Consider the following 25016-nt stretch of genomic DNA (forward strand, 5'->3'; position numbering starts at 1 on the left):
ACAGAGTTGTGTCAGAGTGAAAGGTCTGATGACTTCCTCAGTGCAGACGATCAATAGAGTGTTTCAAGGCCATTTACATGGTTTTGCTGTGAATGGCAGACTTCTTGGAAAAATCCAATAATTTCATAGCCCTCTTTACAGAGCTTTTTAGCTTTGTATGGTGCAGTGCAGGGGGGTCATTTGCTTCGCTCCTGTATAGGTATTCACAGCTTGAATAGGGTTTCAATCATTGCTTTTTTATGTTTGCTCTGCTTCCTCACACATGCATTTGAAAACACGCACGCATGCACACACACACACACACACACACACAGCATACACACAGCTTACAAAATGAAAAAACATTATTCAACGCAGATTCCTCTAACTGAGCTTTGTGTCCCTTCATTCACTTTACAGTACATAAAGTTCTCAAGGCCTTTTAAAGTTCGGGACCCCAAAAAGCTGCAGTTCAGATCACCTCAACCCCGGTTCGCTGAAACTGGCAGCCAAGGGCATCTAAGCAGGATTTGTATTCTGGCGCCGAGTAAACAGGTTTACATAATGTCACCAAATTGTACAGTAATGCGGAAATAAGAATAACGCACAGATCGGATCATAAATTAGACCTATTCATGTGTGATCAATCAATAAGCTATTATGGCTCACAAGATATAGCGAGATATAGTTGTTTATGTCCAAACCAGGTTAAACGGGTGTGCACGCAATAAAAATGGACATAAACATCAATCAGCATAACTGTACAAGAGGCTATATGAAGTATGAGATGAGTGTGTGCGTAAAAGCGCATTCCAGGAATTCCATGCACTAAATTCACGCTGACTGAACAATCCTGCCATGTTTATGAAATACCTTATAGTTCGTTACTGTTAATCATTTAATTGCAGTTCTTCAAGCGCTTTGGGCGATGTGCCTGTAATATTTAATATAATAAAGTAATGATTACGCCTCCGTTTCCCCTGTTTATATCGTGTTTTAGAAATAAATACACAGACACTGATTTGGTTGTGTTGTTTTTATTCCAAAGATGAAGTATGGTGTTTTCAGGCTGCATTAGTTAGAGTTAGAGTTGAGTTAGTTAGAGTTGCTGTGGATGCAGACTTCAGCTGTGATCTGATGGTCTGTTGGCATCTGGACTCACAGCTACAGTCCAGACAACAGCTGTGAGTGATCTCATCTCTCCATGGTTACCTTCTGAAGCGGTGTCTTTTCTATATGCCTTTTGTTTCAATTATGAATATCCATCAATGGACTGATGAGCAGCCGATGCACCAATTGGCTGAATTACCATAAAACAATCGTGTGGGTGGGTTTAAAAATAAAATTAATTACTATGGCTTTAGATAAAAACAAACAGTGCACATTATAGCGTACACTGAAGAACAGTCATATTAACACAACAAAATGTTACCCGGAACACCTTTAATCTCAATGGGGCTAACCTGGTGAAATAAATGCAAATGAAGTAATAATAAAATCTACCAAAAGTGTAAATCTCTCTCTCTACCTCTCAACTGACCAACCCTATGTGAATCCAAATGTCTCTGTGTGTGTCTATGTATGTGCACGTGCCTCTTCGTTATGTGTGTGTGTGTGTGTGTGTACGTGTCCAGTTTGGCGTTTGGGAACTGTAACGGCCTGGCCGTGGTGGACTACCTGCAGAAAAGCATCCTGTTGTGTCTGTCGACCCTGGATCTGTACGGAGCCGCCGACCCCTACCAGCGCCTCACCCGCTCCCCCCGCAGGAACAGACAGTCCACCTCAGGTAGGACCGCACACACACACACACACACACACACACACACAATGTGCATCCACACAATAAGGTGACATGAGATGCACACTGGCTTCACGTAAATGCACGCACATATCCTCAATGTATCTTGCTGTCTCTTCTGTCTTCTATCTCTCTTTCTGTTTTTCTCCTCCTTCTATTTCTTCTTTCTCTCTCCTCTGTACCTTTACCTTCTTCCTAGGGTTAGACCGATCTATGGGGCCGATATTGGTCTTTTATTAAAAATCGGATATCAGTCAACGTGTGCCGTCGACTTCTGATATGATGCAGTTTGTTTGATTACATATTTATTGTAGAATTGATTGGAAGCCCTTAACCTGAATTGATTCTAATGTGACTTTTTGATCAGATTCCACACAAGGATTCATAAAAAAGGTTTTATTTTTTTATTATGGTGAATTTCAGTGGAGAGTTTTAGTGTCCCATGATGGTCTAAATCAGTGATTCTCAACCTTTTTCATATCAAGGACCCCTAATTTAGTCCACATTAGGGCCACGGACCCCCATTTGATGCGATTTTGTCCCCCGGACCCAAATCTGAGAATATTTTTATTGTTAGATATGATTTTGTCCAGAACTCCATGACTATCTGTATTGCAGGGAGAGAGATAACAGTGAAACTATGATCAAAATAGTCAGTCTCCTACATTCTATAATTGTTCTTGTAATTGAGATAATGAAGTTTAACGATTCATCAATTTGCTGGGGACCCCCCTGGGATGCCCTCAAGGACCCCTGGTGGTCCTCGGACCCCACGTTGAGAACCACTGGTCTAAATGCTGCTTCAGGGGCTTTTCCACCCTGACAAGAATAACATTCTGCAGGAAATACTGAATACTTGTAATTTATTTTTTTTTTGGCATTTTGAGCATCTTCAATCCGAAAGATTTTACTATCAGCATTTCAAAAACCCATATCGGTCGGACCCTACTTCTTCCCACTCTCTGTCTCTCTCACTCTAACATACCAAGCCAAACACGTCCCATCCATCCCAGTGTGCCCTTCACAGATCAGCACTATGACATGAAGTGCATGTTAACAGGCTGCGTGTCATTCTACGGTGGCATTACTATGCATGTTGTCGTTTGATCTCTCTGTCCTCTTTCTGTTGGTAGTCCTGCTTGCCACAGATCTGTAGTCAAAAGCCACAGAGGTCTTCTCTCCTCAGACCCTGACCCCCCCCGCCTCCCTTTGTCTCTGCTACTAATCCGGGCCGGTGATGGTCTCCGAATCCAAACGCCTCGTTCAGACGCACGTACACAAAATATACAGATGTAGAACGCCCCCGCCGCGCAGGGAGTATTGCGTAACATCCGACCCACAACGTTGGCATTTGACCCTAAACTCACCTCCGAAAATCGAAGGCGTAGCGGCTCCTTAATGTTTTATATGGTTAGATGGTCATTTAACCATTTTTAAAGCAGTGGGCTTTTTTTTTTTCTTCTTCATTACATAACTCTCCCGCAAGTGTACCTGAAAATGCCCTCCAGGTATTCAGGCCTTTTGTGCGAGGGAGAAAACCGAGGTGGAAGGAAGGATGACTCCGGGCTTTAGAGCACTCTCTTTTCATTTGCCGTTGCGTAAGCGCTTTTATCGACTGCCGCAGCACTTTACGCTCCTTAAATTCCCTATGTTGTAATAGTCTCTTCGGGCTAGGGTCTTTCAGATCAATTTGGATAAGGGAAGGAAAACTAAAACGAGGAAGTGTTGTCCTGTTGTTGTTATCGTGCCGAGTATTTGCGATGTTTGATTTGATTTAGGGGGGGGGAAAAAAGGCGTGATAAACTGAGAAAAATAAAATAAAAGATGTGTATTCGACCCAGAGGATAGTATTTTTCGTTGTGGTCCCTGTTGGAGGACAATAATCACTTCAAAAAACACTAAAAACAATCAGAAGATAGTTTTAATACTGGCTGCTACTCCATTTGTTCCCACTTGCTTTTAAAACATAGCTTTACTGTCCTTCCCCAGAGCATCTTTTAGCTGTTGTCGCCGCATATACATGGATGTCAATTGGGTCTTATAAGTGTATATTCATCTCACATAAACCGATGCTTCATTATTTGTAATATCACAGTGTCTTGCCCTATTGACTGTGCAACACATTTTTAATAACAGACTGAATGTGTGAGAAGGAAAAAAAAAAAAAAAAAAAAATGCAACGGTGTGCTTTCTTTAGCCCCGAGGCAAACAAAAAAAATGCAATGTGTTTTGGGGTTTTTTTGTCTTTACATAAAGCAATTATTTCATGCAGCAAGCTAGACGTTTATTTTGATTAAAGGGGGCTGGATAGAGGATTTGCTGCTGTGTGAGAAATAGTGTTTGCAGTGGTTTTGCTGTTTCCTGCTAACACAGTAGTTCACTTGTTCCCAGATCTGTGCAAAGTGACCAATCACATCGGCTTTTCTGGGGTTTGGTACAGAAGCCGGGTTTCTCTTGTCTGTCCTCCCCTAACACTAACTCGGTTGCTGCTTGCTCTCACTTTCTTTTCCACTCTAAGCCTGTGTGTTCTTCTCTCTCTCCCTCCCCCCCCCCTCCCCCCCTCCCCCACCCTTCCCCTCCTTCCTTCACACCATCCCTCCTCTCTCCTTCCCCCGCGCCCTGCCCTCCTACACTCATCCTTCCCTCCCACTCTTCCTTCCCTCCTTCCTCCCTTCCTGCCCTCCCTCCCTGATCAATCCCTCCCCCCCTCTCCCTTCCTTCACTTTCCTCCCTTCTTTCCCTTCCTTCCCACTTGTCCTACCTGCTCTCCATCCCTGACACTTTTCCTTCCTTCCCTTACTCCCTCCTCCCTCCGTCCCCTCTCCCCCTCTCTTCACTTCCTTCCTCCCCTCCTTCCCACTCTTCCCTCATCCATATCTTCCCTCACTTCCCTCCCTCCCTCCACTCATTCCGACCCTCCTTCTCACTCCTTCCTACCTGCCCTCTATTCTTGCCTCGTTTCTTCCCTCATCCATCCCTCCCCTCTTTCACCTCCCTCCCTCCCTCCCTCCCTCCCTCACCCACCCCCTTCCCATCCCTCCCCTCCCCTCCTCCACCTCCCCTTTTTTTGGTGACTCTGTGGCTGCTGGTGTGGGCATGTGGGGCCTGCCTGACAGAGTTTTGCATGCGCGGCCTGTCTAACTTTTATTCCGATTCAAAGAAAAGGATCCGTACGTCCTACCAGAGTAAGTTGGGCCTTCCTCAAGGCTGGGTGGGGGGGTGTGTGGGGTGTGGAGGGGGGAGAGGGGGGTTTGATGTAGACAAAAAGCAAGAGGATGCACCGAAGAGATGATTGGGATAAAATTGGTTATTAAGATTGCTGTAAGCGCAGTATTTCGGGTAATTTTTATCATCTCTACATTTTGCCATATGAAACAGAACCGTCCTATTCCAGTCATGTCCAATGGTGTGTCCTTTTGCAGAACGAGAGCCCCATCTATGAGTTTGTTAAACAAGGGCAATTCTAAATAATGCACCGCCCATTTGATGCCAATTATAACTGAAGTACAGATAGCAAGGTGAATAAAGTCCCATTCATCCACTGGGCTGAAACAAACTATAATGTGCGTTTTTCATCGCTGATTACAAAAATAATTTAATACTGCACTAAAGGTTTAACAAGAGTTCCCTTCAGTTTCTTTAATGACTTGTAAAGACAGTGTGAACGATTGAAGGAAAATTTGCATTTATAAATTCGGCCGAAAACTTTGTTTGACTGAAGTGGATTAGAGTTAAAAAAAAAAAATTAATGAGAACTTTTGAACTGTGGCGACGCAGTGAGGCTGTTAATGAAGCCGCAATGAACTCGGCCTGAACACCGCACATTGGTAGAGAAAGGGAATAAAGACCGGGGATTTTAGCTTTTGTGTTTTATTTGGGTTTTTAAAAAAAATGAGCGTGTGTGACTTCTCGTTCTGGCATGTGCTTGGTTGCGTCTGATCAAAGATCGCTTTGATCTTGGCGAGATCAGATTTGTATTTGTACCGTTTTCCTACTTGTACTTTTGATTGTATGTGCCACTCTAGTATGAGGCTTGCGCTGCATAAATGCATAATAATCCCGGCTGTGTTGACATTTCAACCCAGTCTTGAAATGGATTGGTTGAATACGCACAGTAAAAAAATATATATATATATATTGAAGACATTGCAGTGCAGGTCACATCTGGTTTGGTGCCGTTTATTCAGCCATGCTGCTCCTGGAAGACAGAATGGATTCAAAGAAATATGCTCCAGGATATTTAGAGGAGCAAATAGAAAATCAAATGTTAGACTTTTATCCCCTTAATATGATGCCTTCACAAAGAGCTGTAGATGCAACGTTGAGAACCAACTTGCCATAGATGATGATCCAAAGATTCCCTATTTCACCCAAGCTGTCCCTTCAGGCTCTGCATGGCTGACCTCAACCAGGCTGATTTCTGCCAAATCTATATGACATCCGGGGTTTAAAATGACCTGACAGACTGTGTCTCATTCCGCTTCCCCTTCCTCTCGGCTGCCATTGGCTGCGGCAGGCCTTACTGAACTGTCTGACAACCAGCAATCCGGCGACATGGAGAGAAGCAAGTCTCCCACCTCAGGTAACACCTCTCTCACATACACACACACACACACACATACACACCAACCGCTACCTCGTCCACCTTCCCTGTGTGGAAATGTCACTTGTGATTGGCACTGTGAAGGTTTTGCTGGGATGCGGTTGTCTTTCAGCTCGCACCGGTACCTCGGGGTATGGACACTGCACCCGTCACTCGATGCGTCTTCACTCGAATGGCAACTGTGTAAAATGGCAGCTTTACCAGGAGAGCTCTCACACTTATGTTGTTGTAACATTGCTTATTCCCTTTATAGCATTGAAAAAAGTGTTGTAACTCCCCTTGACGGGAAGTATTTTAGTGCTAAAACGTACTGTAGTTACCGTATTGTTTGGTTGCAGCATCCTGTGGCCTCTTTGATGCATACTGGCACAGCGTCTCAGCCGGTTTTCCATTATCCCTGTGTGTGTGTTTAACAGGTTCTGTGCATTCTTAAGGGTCAGCGAGAGAAAGAGTACGCCTAGCCCACCTCCCTTCTGCTCTCTCTTATTCTCTCTCTCTCTCTCTCGTCCGTCTTCTGTTCTCCTGGGCTCAGAGCGCACCAGCTCTCTCTCTCATGTGCTGAAGCAGCTGCAGGTTCACATCAGTCTTTGTTTTCATGCAGCAACATAAAGGACCACATGGGATGGCAAAGAAGTAGCCAGCAGCCTGTGGTTATACAGACAGAGAGAGAGAGAGAGTTCGCTAGAGAGAGCAGACCCAGCAACCATTTTGATGTAGAATAGATGTTGATACGACATTTTTTTTTTTTTTTAGTTTAGTTTTTTTTTTTTATCGGTCAATTATACACAATATCAACATACAGAAGATGATTAGGGCCACATGTGAAAAATTTATTTGAGTTCTGACTTTAATCTCAGAATTCTGACTTTAAATTGAGAGTTCTGACTTTATTCTCAGAATTCTGACTTTAAGAGTTTAAGTCAGAATTCTGACTTTATTCTCAGAATTCTGACTTTAAACTCTTAAAGTCAGAATTCTGAGAAAAAAGTCAGAATTCTCAGTTTAAAGTCAGAATTCTGAGATTAAAGTCAGAACTCAAATAAATTTTTCACATGTGAAGACAGTTCATAATTGTCATTCATTTCTCAGTGTTGGTCACAGCTTTTGTATCTTTCAAATGTAATGTTTTTGAACATCTTCTTAAACTTACACATATTACTGCATTCTTTTAGTTCATTATTACAACTATTCCATAATTTGACCCCTTTAACTGTCATACATCTATTTTTCACATTTGTCCTTACCCTCTTTTTTTTTCAAACATATAATTTCCCCTGAATGGATACCTGCTCTCCCTCATTGAAAACAACCCTTGGATACAGTCAGGAAGTGTTCTGTCTTTTGCTCTAAACATTATTTGTAGCATTTTAAAGTCTACTAAATCCATAAATTTGAAAAACCCAAAACATTTTAAAATTTTGAAACCCATATATAATAATAGCGGCAGAATGAAAGTTGCCATCCTGCTACCTGCATGGTTTTGTGAAATCAGAACCTAGATATCTTTCTGATATCAGATCAAAAAAGCTTCCAAAGCTGTTTCAATATGTTTTTTTTTTTTACCATGCCATAATATGATACGGTGAAAATGTTCGGCTTGACGTTGACCTTAGCCTCCTCTTGCACGCCGCCATCAGTCAAATAAATGCTTGCTGGGTGTGGTGCAGTTAGGGTGAAGTGTGAAGTGGTGTTTGACTCGCATGAGACGCTGCAGGATGTGTAAAGAAACAGACGTCCATCCTTAGAGGTGAATTCAGCGATGATGGTGATAATGGAAATAATAATGGAAATACACTTCATGTTGGTAGCTGGTGTTATATTCCCTCGTATTGTACCCCGCTTCGGTTAAAGTTAGGTATCACACCCAGGAGGAAAGATGGCGGAGAGTGAAGTTGGGGACACTGGCTGCCGATGGGTAGAAAAGATGCAAATATAGTTCACTGAGTGAGGGTTGTACAAAGAGATAAGAGTATGAATTATGAGTGTGTTTGTGTTGGGGATGGGACGATATGCTTATCTCGTGATACGATTCGATACACGATATGGAGTTCACGATTCAATACAACCACAATATGATGTAATAAATAAAAGTTCAATAACAACAAAGTGGCTGGTGCAGAATTCTGTTTACTTCTGAGACACAAATCTTTCTAGCGATGGCATTGGCTCGCTAGGATGTAAACAACAATTTAAAAATGTCATTACAAAGTGTAAATAATATAATTTGGATGGAGAGCTTGTGAAACTGATGGTGAAGTGTCTCATTTGTGATTACTACAGCAGAATAAAATGGAGCTGATATCATGATTCATTTTTCTGCCCCACGATACGTATTGTCACATTTTTGTATCGCAAATACTGAATTTCAATATATCGTCCCATCCCTAGTTTGTGTTGAGGTGGGTGTGGTTGTCTTAGGGCAGACAGGGCGGATTAAAAAAAACAGAATGAGTCAGTGGTTGTAGAGAATGAAAGGAGTATAGAATGGAGAGATGGAATGAGAACATTTCCCAGCAGGCGTTTATGTATCTATTGTGGGAAGACTCTTCGTCTCAGAAAATGGAGAGTAGATTAAAAACTTAAAGGTCAAATTGAGTGTGTGTGTGTGTGTGTGTGTGTGTGCATAAGTGTGTGTTTAATACACTGCCAAGCAATCTGTCAGACCTGCTGTGTTCTCTAAGCTCCGTCTGCTTGATAAGGCTGCGGTTTCTAAATTAACAAATTTAAAGCCGCTTACATGGACACAATATTCATTGGCCACATAACAAACTTAATATTTTGGTTTAGGTGTGTATCTTTCTTGACTGCATGTGGTTAATTTGTATATTTCTAATATCTAACAAAAAACAAATCTACTTGCATGTTTTTTCACACTATAAGCTGACAAACTACTTTTTAGTTGTTTTTTTTTTAGTTTTTTCCCTGCAATTTAGGAAAACCCAAACTGCTCTTCTTTCTAAATTTTTTTTTTAACAGGGCCACCATCAGTAATTCTTACACACTTTAAATACATCCGTCGCACTGCGGGACGTCTTTGTTGTAACGTTCGTCCTATGTGCTCTTGATGGGGCTTTCAGGGAAGAGAAGAAGAGCGTCCAATTTGCAAGCTATTTAAACGTCATCTTCTTCTTCTGATCTCTCCAATCTGCCAGCAGAGCGAGGATAATTTGAGGCGGTCTTTGTGATGTTTGCGAAGTATAACGAGTTCTGGGGAAAAGCGAGCGTGAAGGGAGGAGTGGAGGATATTTGGGGGAAATAGCTTGTGAGAGAAATGAGAGTCGAGGTGAAACACTGTTTTCTCACAAACAAGGATAGGCCAGGGCTTATCTTTTTTTATAACTAGACGTCATTAGCTGGTGATGAATTCATACATCTGTCCTGAGGAGAATGTGAATTCCGGGGCACGAGAGAGCTGCCGTTGTGAAATATTTCGTGAGCCTGTGATGTTTTGTTCAGAGGATTCGAGCTCTAGGGGCTTTGTTTGTGCCGGCTTGGAGACGCTTCTTATGCTTTGGGAACAGTCATTTTTTTCCATAAGCCTTTGTTGAGTGTAATGTATACACAGAAACCTGTCAGGAGTGGGTTTATAAAGGTTTAGTCTTGCTTTGCCCTCAATCCAGTGAACTTTGAAAGGCTGGGGCTAAGTTTGTATAATGCGTTCCACTGCGGCTGGCTGACGAAATCTTAAAAATGCAAACATATCCGTAATGAGAAAAAAAGAGGTGCAATATTCCAACTGATGCTCATTTAAACATGCAATAAGCGATATCAGACCTGAAACTACTGTGTGCTTTGTGGAGATTTCACTGAGACATAATGATATAAACCAATAGCTGTTTTCACCTCTTTTCTAAAGCTTGTTGTCAAATTCTGCACCAGAAAAATTCTCGTAATAGCGGAATCGATGAAGCGAGCGAGTTGTTAAACTAGTAAACTTGCTACCTACCTCTTGCAGAAAAATCTGTCAAAGTGAGACTGGTAATCAGTGATACTTCTCCAGAAGTATAGTTAGCTTAGCTATTAGCATTTATGCACGGTCCTTTGCTAGGTTTGTTCTTAGTAGGCCTCCCTAGTGCAGTAGTTTTGCTGTGCTTTATTTACAAATGTGTTGCTGTTTCTGTCACCCTGTAGTGGTCGGAAAATCGCTTATTACAGCTTTGAAGATGTTTTTTAAGCAAGGGGGTTGATAAGGTTTCTTGCCCCAGACCTGTCGATGTTCTTGCAATGCCTTGGTAGAGGTCGATAAAAGTCCTGGATGTATTTGAACAGGTTTTATCAGTCCTAGGCTCAGAAAATTTGCTAAACTTTCTATTCAAGTAAGAAAATGAAAGATGCCAACATTGGAGTTATAAGGTTTTCATGCAACAGCTGCACTTCACAATTTCTTCTTTCAGTATAGTGCAGAATGATGCAGAGAATGACTGTCTCGCCCTTGAGATTCATGTGTCCTACAGAGCCTTGATTCTTTTCTGATCTCACTTCTTTAGCATCCCACTTTGCCTTTGAACCTCTTGGGCAGAATTTCAGCACAGAATACAGACACCTGGACAAGGTTTTTTCCCCCTCCGTTCTAAAGAATCTTGACTGGTGAAGAGAGAGAGCATGTCAGTGTGGTGGTGTGAACTAGGTCACGGTCACGCTGTCCCATTGTAGCCCTGTCACTTCCTAATAAGAAAGATAGGGCAAAAGAAAGGAGGATCGAGATGGAAAGATGTGGATGGAAAGCATAGAGACAGAGACAGCGTTATGCTGCAGTGTGATAGTGTCGGCTCTTGTGGATTATGAAATGGCAGAGAATGCAGTGGTAATTAGGGTTGGACCAATATATCAGTTTGCTGATATATCAGGCCAGTGTTTATGCATATCAGCCAGTCATTGTCTAATCTAATGCATATGATGGATATGATGTAGTTTGTGTGTTTGTATGATTACATACCATATATACTGTATAATTGAGTATGCATGAGTATTATTATTATTGGTAGTAGTTTTAGTGTCACATGGTCTAAATGCTGTTTCAGAGGCTTTTCTACCCTTCAAAGAGTAAAATTCTGGAGGAAACACTGAATACTTGGAGTTTTTTGGCATAAAAGTAGTCAAATTTTAAATCTGAAAGGGTAGAAAAGCCTCTGAAACAGCATTTAGACCCCCTCAAGGACCCCCTGGTGGTCCTCGGACCCCACGTTGAGAACCACTGGTGAAGCAGGGTACACCTGAACTGATCACAACTGTAGACAAATTAGGAAGCGCAGCTCGGCCGCGGTAGTCATGGTTTGTTTCTTCCTGCTGAATGTCATCTCCCCCCCCCCCTCCTCTGTGGCCATTAGAGGCTGTCTGGCCCTCCCTGTCACACCAGGCCTGTTGTGTCTATTTGGGGCCATATACAGACTGTGGACAGCTTATTAAGAAAGCCTGCCATCGTCCTGATTCACCCTGCATGTCAGTAACTGCAGGCCTCCTTCCCCTCTCCTCCGAACTGCCGTCCCTCTCGTTTTTGCTCAGCTCTCCTCTCCAAGACGTATCCTCTTTTTGTCATTAGGCCCGGTATTTGGCCCTACTCCTGTGTGAAAGCTCGCTCTCCTTCATATCCTCCCCGTTTTCTTATTTCATTTTACATAACGAGATCTGTAGTTAGTTTTGGGGTTATGTGTTACCTTTTTTCAGGCAGCTCGATGGTGAGTGTGGCTGCCAGGCCCGGGCATGAGACGGGCTAACAAGCTGAGATACCAGAGAGCGCTGCCTGACCCAGCAAGATATATTTAGCAGCAAGCTCCTCAGGGGAGGAAGGGAGGAGGATGAGGAGGTGATGGCTGAAACTTTACAGCGCTGCCTTGTAGTGGACCTCATGCCACCTGCTCAGTTCTTGGCAGCTCTTCGTTTTTTTTTTTTAAAGAGGCGGTTGGATAAAACTTAAAACTACGATACAATACAATACAATACGAAAGGATACGATACGTTATGATACGATACGATGTGATATAATACGATACGATACGATGTGATACAATGCGTTGTGATACGATACGATACGATGTGATACGATATGATGTGATACGATACGATACGATGTGATACAATACGATACGAAAGGATACGATACGTTATGATACGATACGATGTGATACGATACGATACGATACGTTGTGATACGATACAATACGATGTGATACGATACGATGTGATACGATACGATGTGATACGATACGATGTGATACGATACAATACGATACGATACGATGTGATACGATACGATGTGATACGATACGATACGAAAGGATACGATACGATACGAAAGGATACGATACGTTATGATACGATACGATGTGATACGATATGATGTGATACGATACGATGTGATACGATACGATGTGATACGATATGATGTGATACGATACGATGTGATACGATACGATGTGATACGATACGATGTGATATGATACGATACGAAAGGATACGATACGTTATGATACGATACGATGTGATACGATACGATACGATGTGATACGATACGATACGATGTGATACGATACGATGTGATACGATACGAAAGGATACGATACGTTATGATACGATATGATGTGATACGATACGATGTGATACGATATGATGTGATACGATACGATGTGATACGATACGATACGATGTGATACGATATGATGTGATACGATACGATACGATGTGATACGATACGATGTGATACGATACGATGTGATACGATATGATGTGATACGATACGATGTGATACGATATGATGTGATACGATACGATGTGATACGATATGATGTGATACGATACGATGTGATACGATATGTGATACGATACGATGTGATACGATATGATACGATGTGATACGATACGATACGATACGATGTGATGCGATGTGATACGATACGATACGATGTGATGCGATACGATACGATATGATGTGATGCGATACGATGTGATACGATACAATGTGATACGATGTGATACGATACAATACGATGTGATACGATATGATGTGATACGATACGATACGATGTGATACGATACGATGTGATACGATACGATGTGATACGATATGATGTGATACGATACGATGTGATACGATATGATGTGATACGATACGATGTGATACGATATGATGTGATACGATACGATACGATGTGATACGATATGTGATACGATACGATGTGATACGATATGATACGATGTGATACGATACGATACGATACGATGTGATGCGATACGATATGATGTGATGCGATACGATGTGATACGATACAATGTGATACGATGTGATACGATACGATGTGATACGATACGATACGAAAGGATACGATACGTTATGATATGATACGATACGATGTGATACGATACGATGTGATACGATACGATGTGATACGATACGTTGTGATATGATACGATACGAAAGGATACGATACGTTATGATACGATACGATGTGATACGATACGATGTGATATGATACGATACGAAAGGATACGATACGTTATGATACGATACGATGTGATACGATACGATACGATACGATGTGATACGATACGAAAGGATACGATACGTTATGATACGATATGATGTGATACGATACGATGTGATACGATATGATGTGATACGATACGATGTGATACGATACGATGTGATACGATACGATACGATGTGATACGATATGATGTGATACGATACGATGTGATACGATGTGATACGATATGATGTGATACGATACGATGTGATACGATGTGATACGATACGATACGATGTGATACGATACGATACGATGTGATACGATACGATGTGATACGATATGATGTGATACGATACGATACGATGTGATACGATATGATGTGATACGATACGATACGTTATGATACGATACGATGTGATACGATACGATACGATGTGATACGATACGATACGATGTGATCCGATACGATACGATATGATGTGATGCGATACAATGTGATACAATGTGATACGATACAATACGATGTGATACGATACAATACGATGTGATACGATACGATGTGATGCGATACGATACGATGTGATACGATACAATGTGATACGATGTGATACGATACAATACGATGTGATACGATACGATGTGATACGATACGATGTGATACGATACGATACGATACGATGTGATACGATACGATGTGATACGATGTGATACGATACGATGTGATACGATACGATACGATGTGATGCGATACGATACGATATGATGTGATGCGATACGATGTGATACGATACAATGTGATACGATGTGATACGATACAATACGATGTGATACGATACGATGTGATGCGATACGATACGATGTGATACGATACAATGTGATACGATGTGATACGATACAATACGATGTGATACGATACGATGTGATACGATACAATGTGATATGATGTGATACGATGTGATACGATACAATAGGATGTGATACGATACGATGTGATACGATACGTTGTGATACGATACGATGTGATACGATACGATGTGATACGATACGTTGTGATACGATACAATGTGATACGATACGGTGTGATACGATACGTTGTGATACGATACGGTGCGATACGATACAATACGTTGTGATACGATACGTTGTGATACGATACGTTGTGATACGATACGGTGTGATACGATACAATACGTTGTGATACGATACGTTGTGATACGATACGGTGTGATACGATACAATACGTTGTGATACAATACGTTGTGATACGATACGTTGTGATACGATACGGTGTGATACGATACGGTGTGATACGATACGATGTGATACGATACAATACGTTGTGATACGATACGTTGTGATACGATACGTTGTGATACGATACGGTGTGATACGATACAATACGTTGTGATACAATACGTTGTGATACGATACGTTGTGATACGATACGGTGTGATACGATACAATACGTTGTGATACAATACGTTGTGATACGATACGTTGTGATACGATACGGTGTGATACGATACGGTGTGATACGATACAATACGTTGTGATACGATACGTTGTGATACGATACGTTGTGATACGATACGGTGTGATACGATACAATACGTTGTGATACAATACGTTGTGATACGATACGTTGTGATACGATACGGTGTGATACGATACGGTGTGATACGATACGTTGTGATACGATACGGTGTGATACGATACAATACGTTGTGATACAATACGTTGTGATACGATACGTTGTGATACGATACGGTGTGATACGATACGGTGTGATACGATACAATACGTTGTGATACGATACGTTGTGATACGATACGTTGTGATACGATACGGTGTGATACGATACAATACGTTGTGATACGATACGTTGTGATACGATACGTTGTGATACGATACGGTGTGATACGATACAATACGATGTGATACGATACAATGTGATACGATGCGCTACGATACGCTACAATACAATACGATACGATTAAAACCTACAAACATTTTTCCAACTAAACCCTGTTGGTAGCACTTTCTACTACTACCATATCTAGAGTGCATGGTAAAAGCACTAAGGCCTTACAGTGCACTCATAATGTCTTATCATCATGTTCATAAATGCACATAATGATACCTGATGCATTACAGTATATCAGCACTCAAAAACCATTATAAATGTAAATTAAAAATTGTATAAAGTACAAATGTCTAATGATTATAACAAGGTATCTATCAGAGGTTATCTGACATCCCTCTAATGTTGGATTACTTCTAATGTAGCGTATGTTAAGATATATCACTCAACATTGTCACCTTCCCTAAAGAAGACATAATGACAATTCTTCATGGTTTATTTTAGATGCATTAGAAGGCATGCCACTCTACTTAAAGCATACAATGGTAACTTTTGATGCTGCATGGATCATTTTTCTTACTATACTATAAGCAATTGTTATATATACATATACACAAATGTGTATTTGTAACATGACTCATATTGAAATAGGCTATATATTATTATATCGTATTATAACCCATGTCAGACACCTGTGCTTGATAACACACTTGTACAAGTGATATCTATTCATGGCTATAAGGGAGTGCGTGAATCATAATTCCTTGTAGTCATAGAAAAGTGTTACTGCTCTGTTTGTTTCCCTGTGTTTTTATGCTCAAAGTCGGCCTAAATGGTAGATGGATGATGCAGTGAGACAGAGTGTGTGTGGTTAGCCATGAAATCAATAGCTCAAGACGACTTTTCATCTAGGAATCTGTTTGAAATGTTCTCTGTGTTGTACTCCACTGTGTATGGGACCGCTGCCAGTGCTGAGGCTTCGAGTCCGAGCATGAAAGAACTCACAAAAAATGCCGTAATATCCTTTGTCATACTCTTATCTATTACTAATGGCCTGACATGTTGACAAGTTAGTTTCAGAGTTGCTGCAATAGAAGTAGTAGCAGCTGCACCTTAGGCTTGGGCCAAAATTTGGTGAATATCGCAATATTTTCAGCGATATTGAATATCGCTATCAATAATAATAATTGTTATTATTATTATTATTATTAGCCTAGAAATTTTATGTAATTTAGAAGAAATAAAATAAAATACCAAAAAAAAAAAAACCCTGGAAACAAACCTGAAACAGCGATAATATTGTATATCACAATATTTTGGTGGCACAGTATTGTGCCGTATCAGTATCGATATTAAATTTTGGATATCGCCCAAGCCTAGGTACTAGTAATAGTGGTGGTAGTAGTAGTGGCATTGTAGTTTATGGTGGTAATAGTTGTGCTTGTCATACTTAATGGATATCATAGCGCCATCTATAGTATTATCTTGCATGTAACTTTCATCTAAACCCTTTTATTTTTAATAACCTCTCAACTGACTGTTTTCCTTACTGTTACCTGCAAGTCTCTCTTTTCCCCAATTCACCCATTGTGTTTGTCTCTCCCCCTTTCCCTGAAAAGTCTGTGTTTGTTCTGTTGGATCTCCTATTCCAGTTCATTACCCAACCTCCCTTCACAATGACCCCCGCATCCTGCCAGAGCCTGTGGCCAGTCTGAGAGCCAGCCACTGCAGTCCAGTCTTTTACTTACTGGACAATGGTAAGAGGAGGGATGTCCCAAGGATCCCGTCCCCCTCATAGACATCTGCTTGTGGTTTTTACTGTATGGGGATGATGCAAGGAAGGGAGGGAGGGGGTTATGGAGGGTACAGAGGGAGGGTGAGGGGATATTTGGGCTGGGTTTGGACGGGTGGGTGGTTTGATGTTGCGCCTTGCATGCTAACCGTGCTTCCACACTGCGAGCAACACAACGAACACGTCACCGGGAGTCCATTCATTTCCTGTAGAGCTGAGCAACCAGGGAAAGGATGGCCAATGGAAGTTGGCCACGACTCATCGGTTTTCTGTGCTTTCCTGTTTCCCTACCAATGTTTCCTGAACAATTGCTCTGCCTGGCAAGTGCAAAACGGACAAGACGTTGATTACAGCCACTCAAAGCTTCCCAGTTCTCTTTTATTTGAAAGACTACAGGAATAAACGTCTCAAAATTGTTGCTTGGAGATTAGTTGCATCCATTGTTGGGATCGATGTTAATCTCTGATGTTATTTTATTGACTTTTTTGTTTTTTTTACTATTAATGCGACACGTCCACCAAGTTGCTCACAGTGTGAACAAGCAGTTAGGGACTGTGTTTCTAGTAGTAGGCTGTCTGTCGCAGCTTTGACGTTGTGTTCCATGCATTTGTGCGGACGACTGCAGGCGCTGCATTGCCTCCGCCTCGGCTGCAGCGGGGCAGATGTGGTGATGTTTGTTTGTATGTGCCAGATCTGAGCTGTTGCCTTGCATCCTTCATCGTCGGGCAACGCTGCGAGGCAGGCGGGCTTGGGAAGAGGAAGGAGGTATATTCCGGCCGGGTACTCCTCCTCCTCGCTCTTCGGCGCCTCTCGCGCTTCATCCTCTGTGGTGTCGATCATCGTGCCTCCGCTGGGGGGGAACCATACATCTCTGCCACCGAAAGGCAGCGTGCCGCTTTACCCGACTGTGGCACTCTGACTCTCACTCATCGTGTCTCACAGACTCTGTTTGTGTGTCAATTAACCCACAACCTCATCTCCGTGTCTTCTAATGTTCATCACCGTCTCGTCTGTTAACTAACTGCATGCTGCCCATGAGGCAGGCTGTGGTGCTGATAAACATGGCTTCAGCTTGCTTTGTACCTTTATCAGAGGTCTAACCCTAACTCCAAAATAAAATGTTTTCATACAAGTGCTCATGTTCAGATACCAAGAACAAGGCACCAATCCCAGAGTGAAATGTACTTCTGCCATAAACGGAGCGCACATCAATGTTTGCAGATAATCATATGATTAGTCACCATAGAATAGGGTAATCTTTATATGGAGGTAACTATTGTAAGTCCCTTTTCATGCATTTATTCTGCATTGATCGACAGACAGTTCTTCCTTGAATGTAATACAGTAAAAACAAATGACTTTATTTTGACGCAAAACTCTGATGTTTCTCAACTAACCAAACTTACAAGGCCATTCCTTTTGACTTCCAAACAACTGAAATTAAATACTTCCTCATGGAGTCGAAGCTGAAGAGCAGCAATACTTAAGCAAGCACACGGTAAAAAGCGGGACTTTAACAATGATGTATTAATGGTTCATAGAATTTGTTTAAATTAATAAAAAAAACAGGTGGACCAATATAAATATTGATATTTTGGGACATTTTGGGGTTATTTACTGAGCTAAAGAGCCTAAGAGGTTGGTTAATAAAAATATTAACCAAAAAAATAAAAACATTTTGTACCAACAGATGTAGCCTAAACAAGAATTATAGTGGGGTGACTGAGCTGTTAAATAGATGCGCGAAGACCATCTGTGTCTAACCCTAACACCTATCCTGCCTCTGTATTCCTGCCGCTGCACATTTTAGATGTATTGTGGTTGCAACATCTGGTCACTGTAGTTTATTATGCAAAACACACACACACACACACACACACACACACAGACACTCACACACACACACACACACAGACACACACAGCTCACCTCTCATCTCATTGGCAATGCTAATCTGAAAGGCATTACCTGGAAAAACTGGAAAAAGATTGATTGAAGAATTAAATTACAGCATCGTACCACCTTAATTTCCTCTGCAAAGAGCAACATTTTATTTACTTCAAAATCACCTTCGATCCTCAGCTGCCCATGAGGCTATTCAACAAATAAACTGCATATTCCATTAGACCTACTACTTCTTTGGCCTCTGATTTTGCATGCCAGTGCACTTTTTTGTGTTTTTGTCCCTCAGGTCTAATCAATAAAGCAATGCTGCTCCACAGGGGACCGTCTCCCCACTAAAATACCAATATGCGCCACTGCTCCTACTCCTTTTTTCTATGGCCCTCTATTACCAAATGGCTGCAAGCTGAGCCAAAATAGTTTTTCAGAGGAATTATTCAATGACAAGAATCAATACGGCGAGCCTAGACCCAAAGTGATTTTGTGTCTGTCTGGTCTACCTAAAGTAAAAAAGTGCTCCAAAGTCTCAAGTAATGTTAGAATGATCAGCATTATAAAAAAAAAAAAAAGCAAATTCATGGTCACGCTGTCAAAGAGGCCCCGGGGTCATGAAATTTATCCAATGTCATGTAAACACCATCCTGTGTCTTCCATATGCCAGGTTCATCATTCAACACAAAAATACAATGGCATATTGTCTCCTCTTTGAAGGGGAAACTGACGACCATCTATCTCAACTTGTACCTTTGCAGTCCCTCTATCTACTGCAAAATGCTTGCAAAATGTTTGACAGATTCTTTTGTTTCTTCCGATGTCTGACTGTGATTTTTTTGTATGGACCTTGGTGTGAGCTCCCCCTGTTTATTTGTGCTTCCATGTCAGATATCCCAGGCCTCGTCAAATCCCGGCCAGACACAATTTTACAATGAAAGAGGAAATTCTAGCGAAACTTAATGTATCGAGGACAAAGATCGCAGAACCGATGTGTTTCAGCACTTTATCAGGGTTTGTCAATCACATTTTAGACGTTTTCAGAGACTGGGACCCAAGTTTGAGAAACGTAGCTTCATCCTGGCAAGGAGAACATATTTCTCCTTGTCTTTTGGGGACCCACCAGGAGTTGGGCTGCAACTTATGATGGTCCCAACCTTCTAGGCTCAATACCTAAGTAATGGCCAAGGTAAGAACCACTGCTCCAACTGCTTCAGTGTTAAGACTTAAACGACTGAGTCCATTGGGCAAGGTCTTAACACCGACCCAATACAGATATCACTGACCCTCTAGAGATAACTGGGAACACTGGCCTGGGAAAACAACGGAGCATGCATTTTGAAATGGACTCTGCATATGCCTGCCATGTGCGACTGCACCAATTTGCACGTTATGGTTCTCCGTTCATTTCAGTACTTTCAGTTTTGTTCAGTTTGTTTGTACTTTGGTTTGGCATCCTTTTGACTTTGATTTCACTTACTTTTTTTGTTTGTCTTTCATTTGAAGGGATTAACTGGTGCTTTGTTTCTTATTTCTTTTGTTTCAGTAAAGGGACCCGGCAGAAAGTTAAGTCTGCCAACAGATCTTAAGACTGATCTTGGTACGGTAGGCGAAAGCCAGCAGTTTTTCACTTCTGTTCATTTGAGTCATTTAATTTCCCGCTTTTATCATGTTTTCTTCTCAGACAGGCTTTTATATTGCTTTAGTAGTTATTTGTGCTCACGCAAAGTTTCTTCACTCAATTTCTTTATCACTCTCTTCTTCTATCCAACTAGCCCATGAGACTGTTGGCCTGCAGTGTTTTGTCCACTTTGACCCTTAATGTGTTTTGATTTGATTTGAATCTTTCCGTGTTTGTTTTCTTGTACATTTTGCAAGTGTTTCTAAAGGTGATTCGTAACTCATGCCCATATCTAAAGCGGAGGCTTTCTCTCGCTCTATCATGATTGGACCATCCTCTGTTTTTTACGCAGCCTTTCCTCTCATCGACAGCCTTGCTCTCCAGTGATTGGATCATTCTCTACCTCTCCCATTGTACCTGGACCATTTCTGCCTCTCAAACGGTCTTTTCTCCATTGTGACTGGATCATCTGCATTACAGAGACTCAGAGTTTTCGCCCCTCTCTCAATACATCTCTAACTATATATACATCAGAATCACAGGTTTCCTGCAGTCTCACACATACTATCCCCTCTGAGAACTTATGCTTCTTTAACACAACATGTGGCAGTTCTTACTTATTCCTATGACTTGCTTGATTTAATAACTTTTTCTTTTTCTGACAGGTTTTCACAGTATCACTATAACCTACTTTTTATTTGTTTCTTGCATTTAACCCTGCATCATATTTGATTGTCCCAATTGTAGTGAGAAACTCACCCAAATTGGAAGATGAAAGGGTAAACAGGAACCACATTAATCTTGGTGAAGTTGTCACCTTACCGCAGATTCATTATCATCAAGATGAAAGAAAAAAATCTCTACTTGAAGTCCATCATTAAATTAAAAGTGAGGTTCAAGCAGGCCCCCAAACTGTCAAGAGGATGCATTTTGTCAGTATTAGGGGAAGAATGCTATAATCACAAGCTTACTTAGTCTTTTACCTTGTTAATACCTGAAATGAATATGAACCTCTTAACAGCTGTCTCTTTCTGAAGACAAAATATTTTGTCAGGACAGTACATAGCAGGACTGCTATGTGATTACAATATACTTGAATGTGTGTGTGTGTGGGCGCACAAGTGTGTGTGCACATGTGTGTGTGCTCGATGGAAGAGTGCATTAATGTGTGTGTGTTGGTGAGGGGGGGGTTGGTGTATAAGGGTACAGTGCCATTTTTCCTGATTTCCTGCAGAGTGTTCCGGGGCAAATGACTGATTCGCCGCTATCTCCGATTGAAATCCACGATAACAAAAACCTCGAGCCGGACACACAATGGTGTCATCCTGCGGCTCCCTTATTGCTTTACCTTGCGCCATTATCTGCAGCTTTCAAGCCGCGCATTGCCCCGGCACATCCTGCCGCGAAACTGGCCGAGTGTTGCACGCGGACTGGGTGGCACCCCGGAGCTTTTCATCTTCACTTTGAGATTGAATCATTTGTGCATCAACAGGCCCGACGGGGGACCTTGGGTTTTGATTTTTGGATCACAGATACACGACCAGTGCCAAACACTGGCCGTACAGCGACAAGGGAACCGTGCCCAGTGTATTTACTAATGAACACAACGCCACTAATTCTCTTCATGAGCAAAGTTCTCCACAGAGAGAGAGAGAGAGAGAGAGTAATAAAACAGAAGAGCTCCCATCAGACCCTCTTGTCAGACCGAATTCGCTTTAACGTTGAGGTGCGGCGTTGCCACCAGGGATGTCAGTCAAGACAAGGGTACAGTTTTATTTACTCGACTCGTCAGGAAAAGGGAAAGTGAGAGCGCTCAGGCGTAGGCGACACACGGGGGTTAATTATGGCTGTCTTGGCAGCGCGGAGGTTTTTGTCCGGCCGACTAAACTGCAGGCGGCGAAGAACCGCAGAGTGAACCCAATCAACAGGATCCCACTTTGCTTTTCTCTATCTCATTAACAAGTCTCGGCTCGAGACAAATTATTTGTGTACGCGAAGGCAAGCACACATGCACGCACAGACACATCGCACACACAAATACATCGAGTAAGGACAAAGCCTCCAATATAGTCCGTTCCTGAAAGGAGACCGAGGTAAAGCTACGATGCCAGAAAACAACGCAGGTCTCCTGTTATATCAACGCTATCTGCAGCCGGCTGTATCACTCAACCAACTGGGCTGAAACACTGATTTGTACGGAAGAGGATTAGGGCCATATGTGAAAAATGTATTTGAGTTCTGAGTTTAAAGAGTAACTAAATCCCAAACCCAAATCTTTGGTGAAGCCTGACACCTAATGGTGAAAAGTAGGGTACTGAACTGGCCTTCTCCTATTGGCTGGTCTTTGTGCCAGGTGATGTCACCACCTGTTGTACTCTATAGAGGATGACATTAGAGGGCACAGAGACCAGCCAATAGCAGATGACCAGTTCAGTACCTTACTTTTTACCATTAGGTGTCAGGCTTCACCACAGATTTAGGTGGGGTTTAGTTACTCTTTAGTTACACTTTAAAGAGTAACTAAAGCCCAAATCCAAATCTTTGCTGAAGTCTGACACCTTATGGTGAAAAGTAGGGTACTGAACTGGTCATCTGCTATTGGCTGATCTTTGTGCCAGGTGATGTCACCACCTGTTATACTCTGTAGAAGGTGACATCACCTGGCACAAAGACCAGCCAATAGCAGATGACCAGTTCAGTACCCTACTTTTCAGAATCAGAATTATGAGATTAAACTCAGAATTCTGACTTAAAACTCAGAACTCAAGTACTTTTTTCACATGGCCCTTATCCTCTTCCCTAGATTCGCATTAGAATCAATGAGAAAATATATTTCTTTTATGATTTATTTGAGCTTCTGCACCACTGCCAGTGTTGGCCTTGGGAGTTTCTGGCCTTCCCTTCCCTTTTAAAAAGAAAAAAAAGAAAAAGAAAAAAGAACCTAAGTTTGCTAACAGCTAGAGCCAAGGTTTTCTACATTGCACAAAGGAAAAAAAGAGAGAAAGTGGAGATGAAAAACACCTGTTCAATGCCCCTTCCTACTGAATGAGTACTCAACCATCTCCTGTTTTCTTTGCTTTTGATTTTCTTCTTTCCTGGCACAGATTGAATGAAGCCGTACCCACTCTCTGCTTCTACATTCTCCTCTCTCTCTCTCTGTTACCGCCAACATCTCTTTCTCCTCCTTATTCACACTTTCTGAAACCCACTCTATGCACTCTCCATCCTTATAACTCTCTCTCTCATTCTCACTTTCCCCTTCTCCCTTGCTTCGACCTTTCTTGTTGACAATCTGATTTTCAACATCGGCCTACTCCTCTCTCGCACTGCAAAAGATATCCATCTTGACAAGTCATTTAGATAAATATTGAGTCTTAAAATCTTATTTTTCTTCAAACCGGTGGAAAAAAGGGTGAGATAATTCTGCTTGTTTCGATTGTTTTCTTTGAATCAAGTGACATTATCTAGATACTAGTGGAGTGATCTGCCTTATTCTAAGATGCTGTCACTTGTTTCAAGAACATTCTCAGTACAGTTCTGAAACTGCATTGAAACTCCATTGAATTTTGCAGATTTTTTTTACACTTGTTTTTATAATAATAATAATAATGTTTCATCGCTCAATACTCGACTAAATGACTTGTCAAGATGGATATTTTTGCAGTGGATTTGACTTTTTTTTATTTTTTTTTATTTCATTATTTCCCTCTTTGTGTTGTTTGCTAATGCTTTGCCGTTGTTACAGATCATGTCAATGGACATTGCACTAGCCCCACCTCCCAGCCCTGCTCGGCAGGGAAGCCTCGCGTCCCGATGGGTCCCGAGGGGCCACGGCTTACCCGCAGAGGCCCCGGCCGACCGCCCTTCCGCAAGGCCCAGTCCGCTGCTTGCATGGAGATCTCTTTGCCTGTATCCCACACTGAAGGTGTGTGCTTGTCTTCCCGCCTCTAACTCCCATCCCTAAACCCCTCATCCCCTATAACCCCCCCACCCCACCCCCCCTCCA

The 25016-nt window shown here is 41.8% G+C and overlaps 1 protein-coding gene across 1 annotated transcript in view; it reads left to right on the plus strand.

Moving 5' to 3' along the window:
* LOC139664915 (syntaxin-binding protein 5-like) overlaps positions 1 to 24935 on the plus strand; it is a gene marked incomplete at both ends in the record, with an annotated part of 104398 nt that extends 79463 nt beyond the window's left edge. The window contains 6 exons of the mRNA XM_071543915.1: positions 1614 to 1765; positions 4894 to 4962; positions 6294 to 6359; positions 17357 to 17461; positions 20936 to 20989; positions 24756 to 24935. Coding sequence (XP_071400016.1) covers positions 1614 to 1765; positions 4894 to 4962; positions 6294 to 6359; positions 17357 to 17461; positions 20936 to 20989; positions 24756 to 24935 — 626 coding nt within the window. The remainder of the gene's footprint in view (positions 1 to 1613; positions 1766 to 4893; positions 4963 to 6293; positions 6360 to 17356; positions 17462 to 20935; positions 20990 to 24755) is intronic.
* Between the last annotated feature and the right edge of the window lie 81 nt (positions 24936 to 25016).

Source organism: Centroberyx affinis, unplaced genomic scaffold, assembly GCF_046629955.1.
Source record: "Centroberyx affinis isolate AG114_WGS23_722 - 3 ecotype Tasmania unplaced genomic scaffold, CSIRO-AGI_Caff_v1 ptg004402l_1, whole genome shotgun sequence".
NCBI lineage: Eukaryota > Metazoa > Chordata > Actinopteri > Beryciformes > Berycidae > Centroberyx > Centroberyx affinis.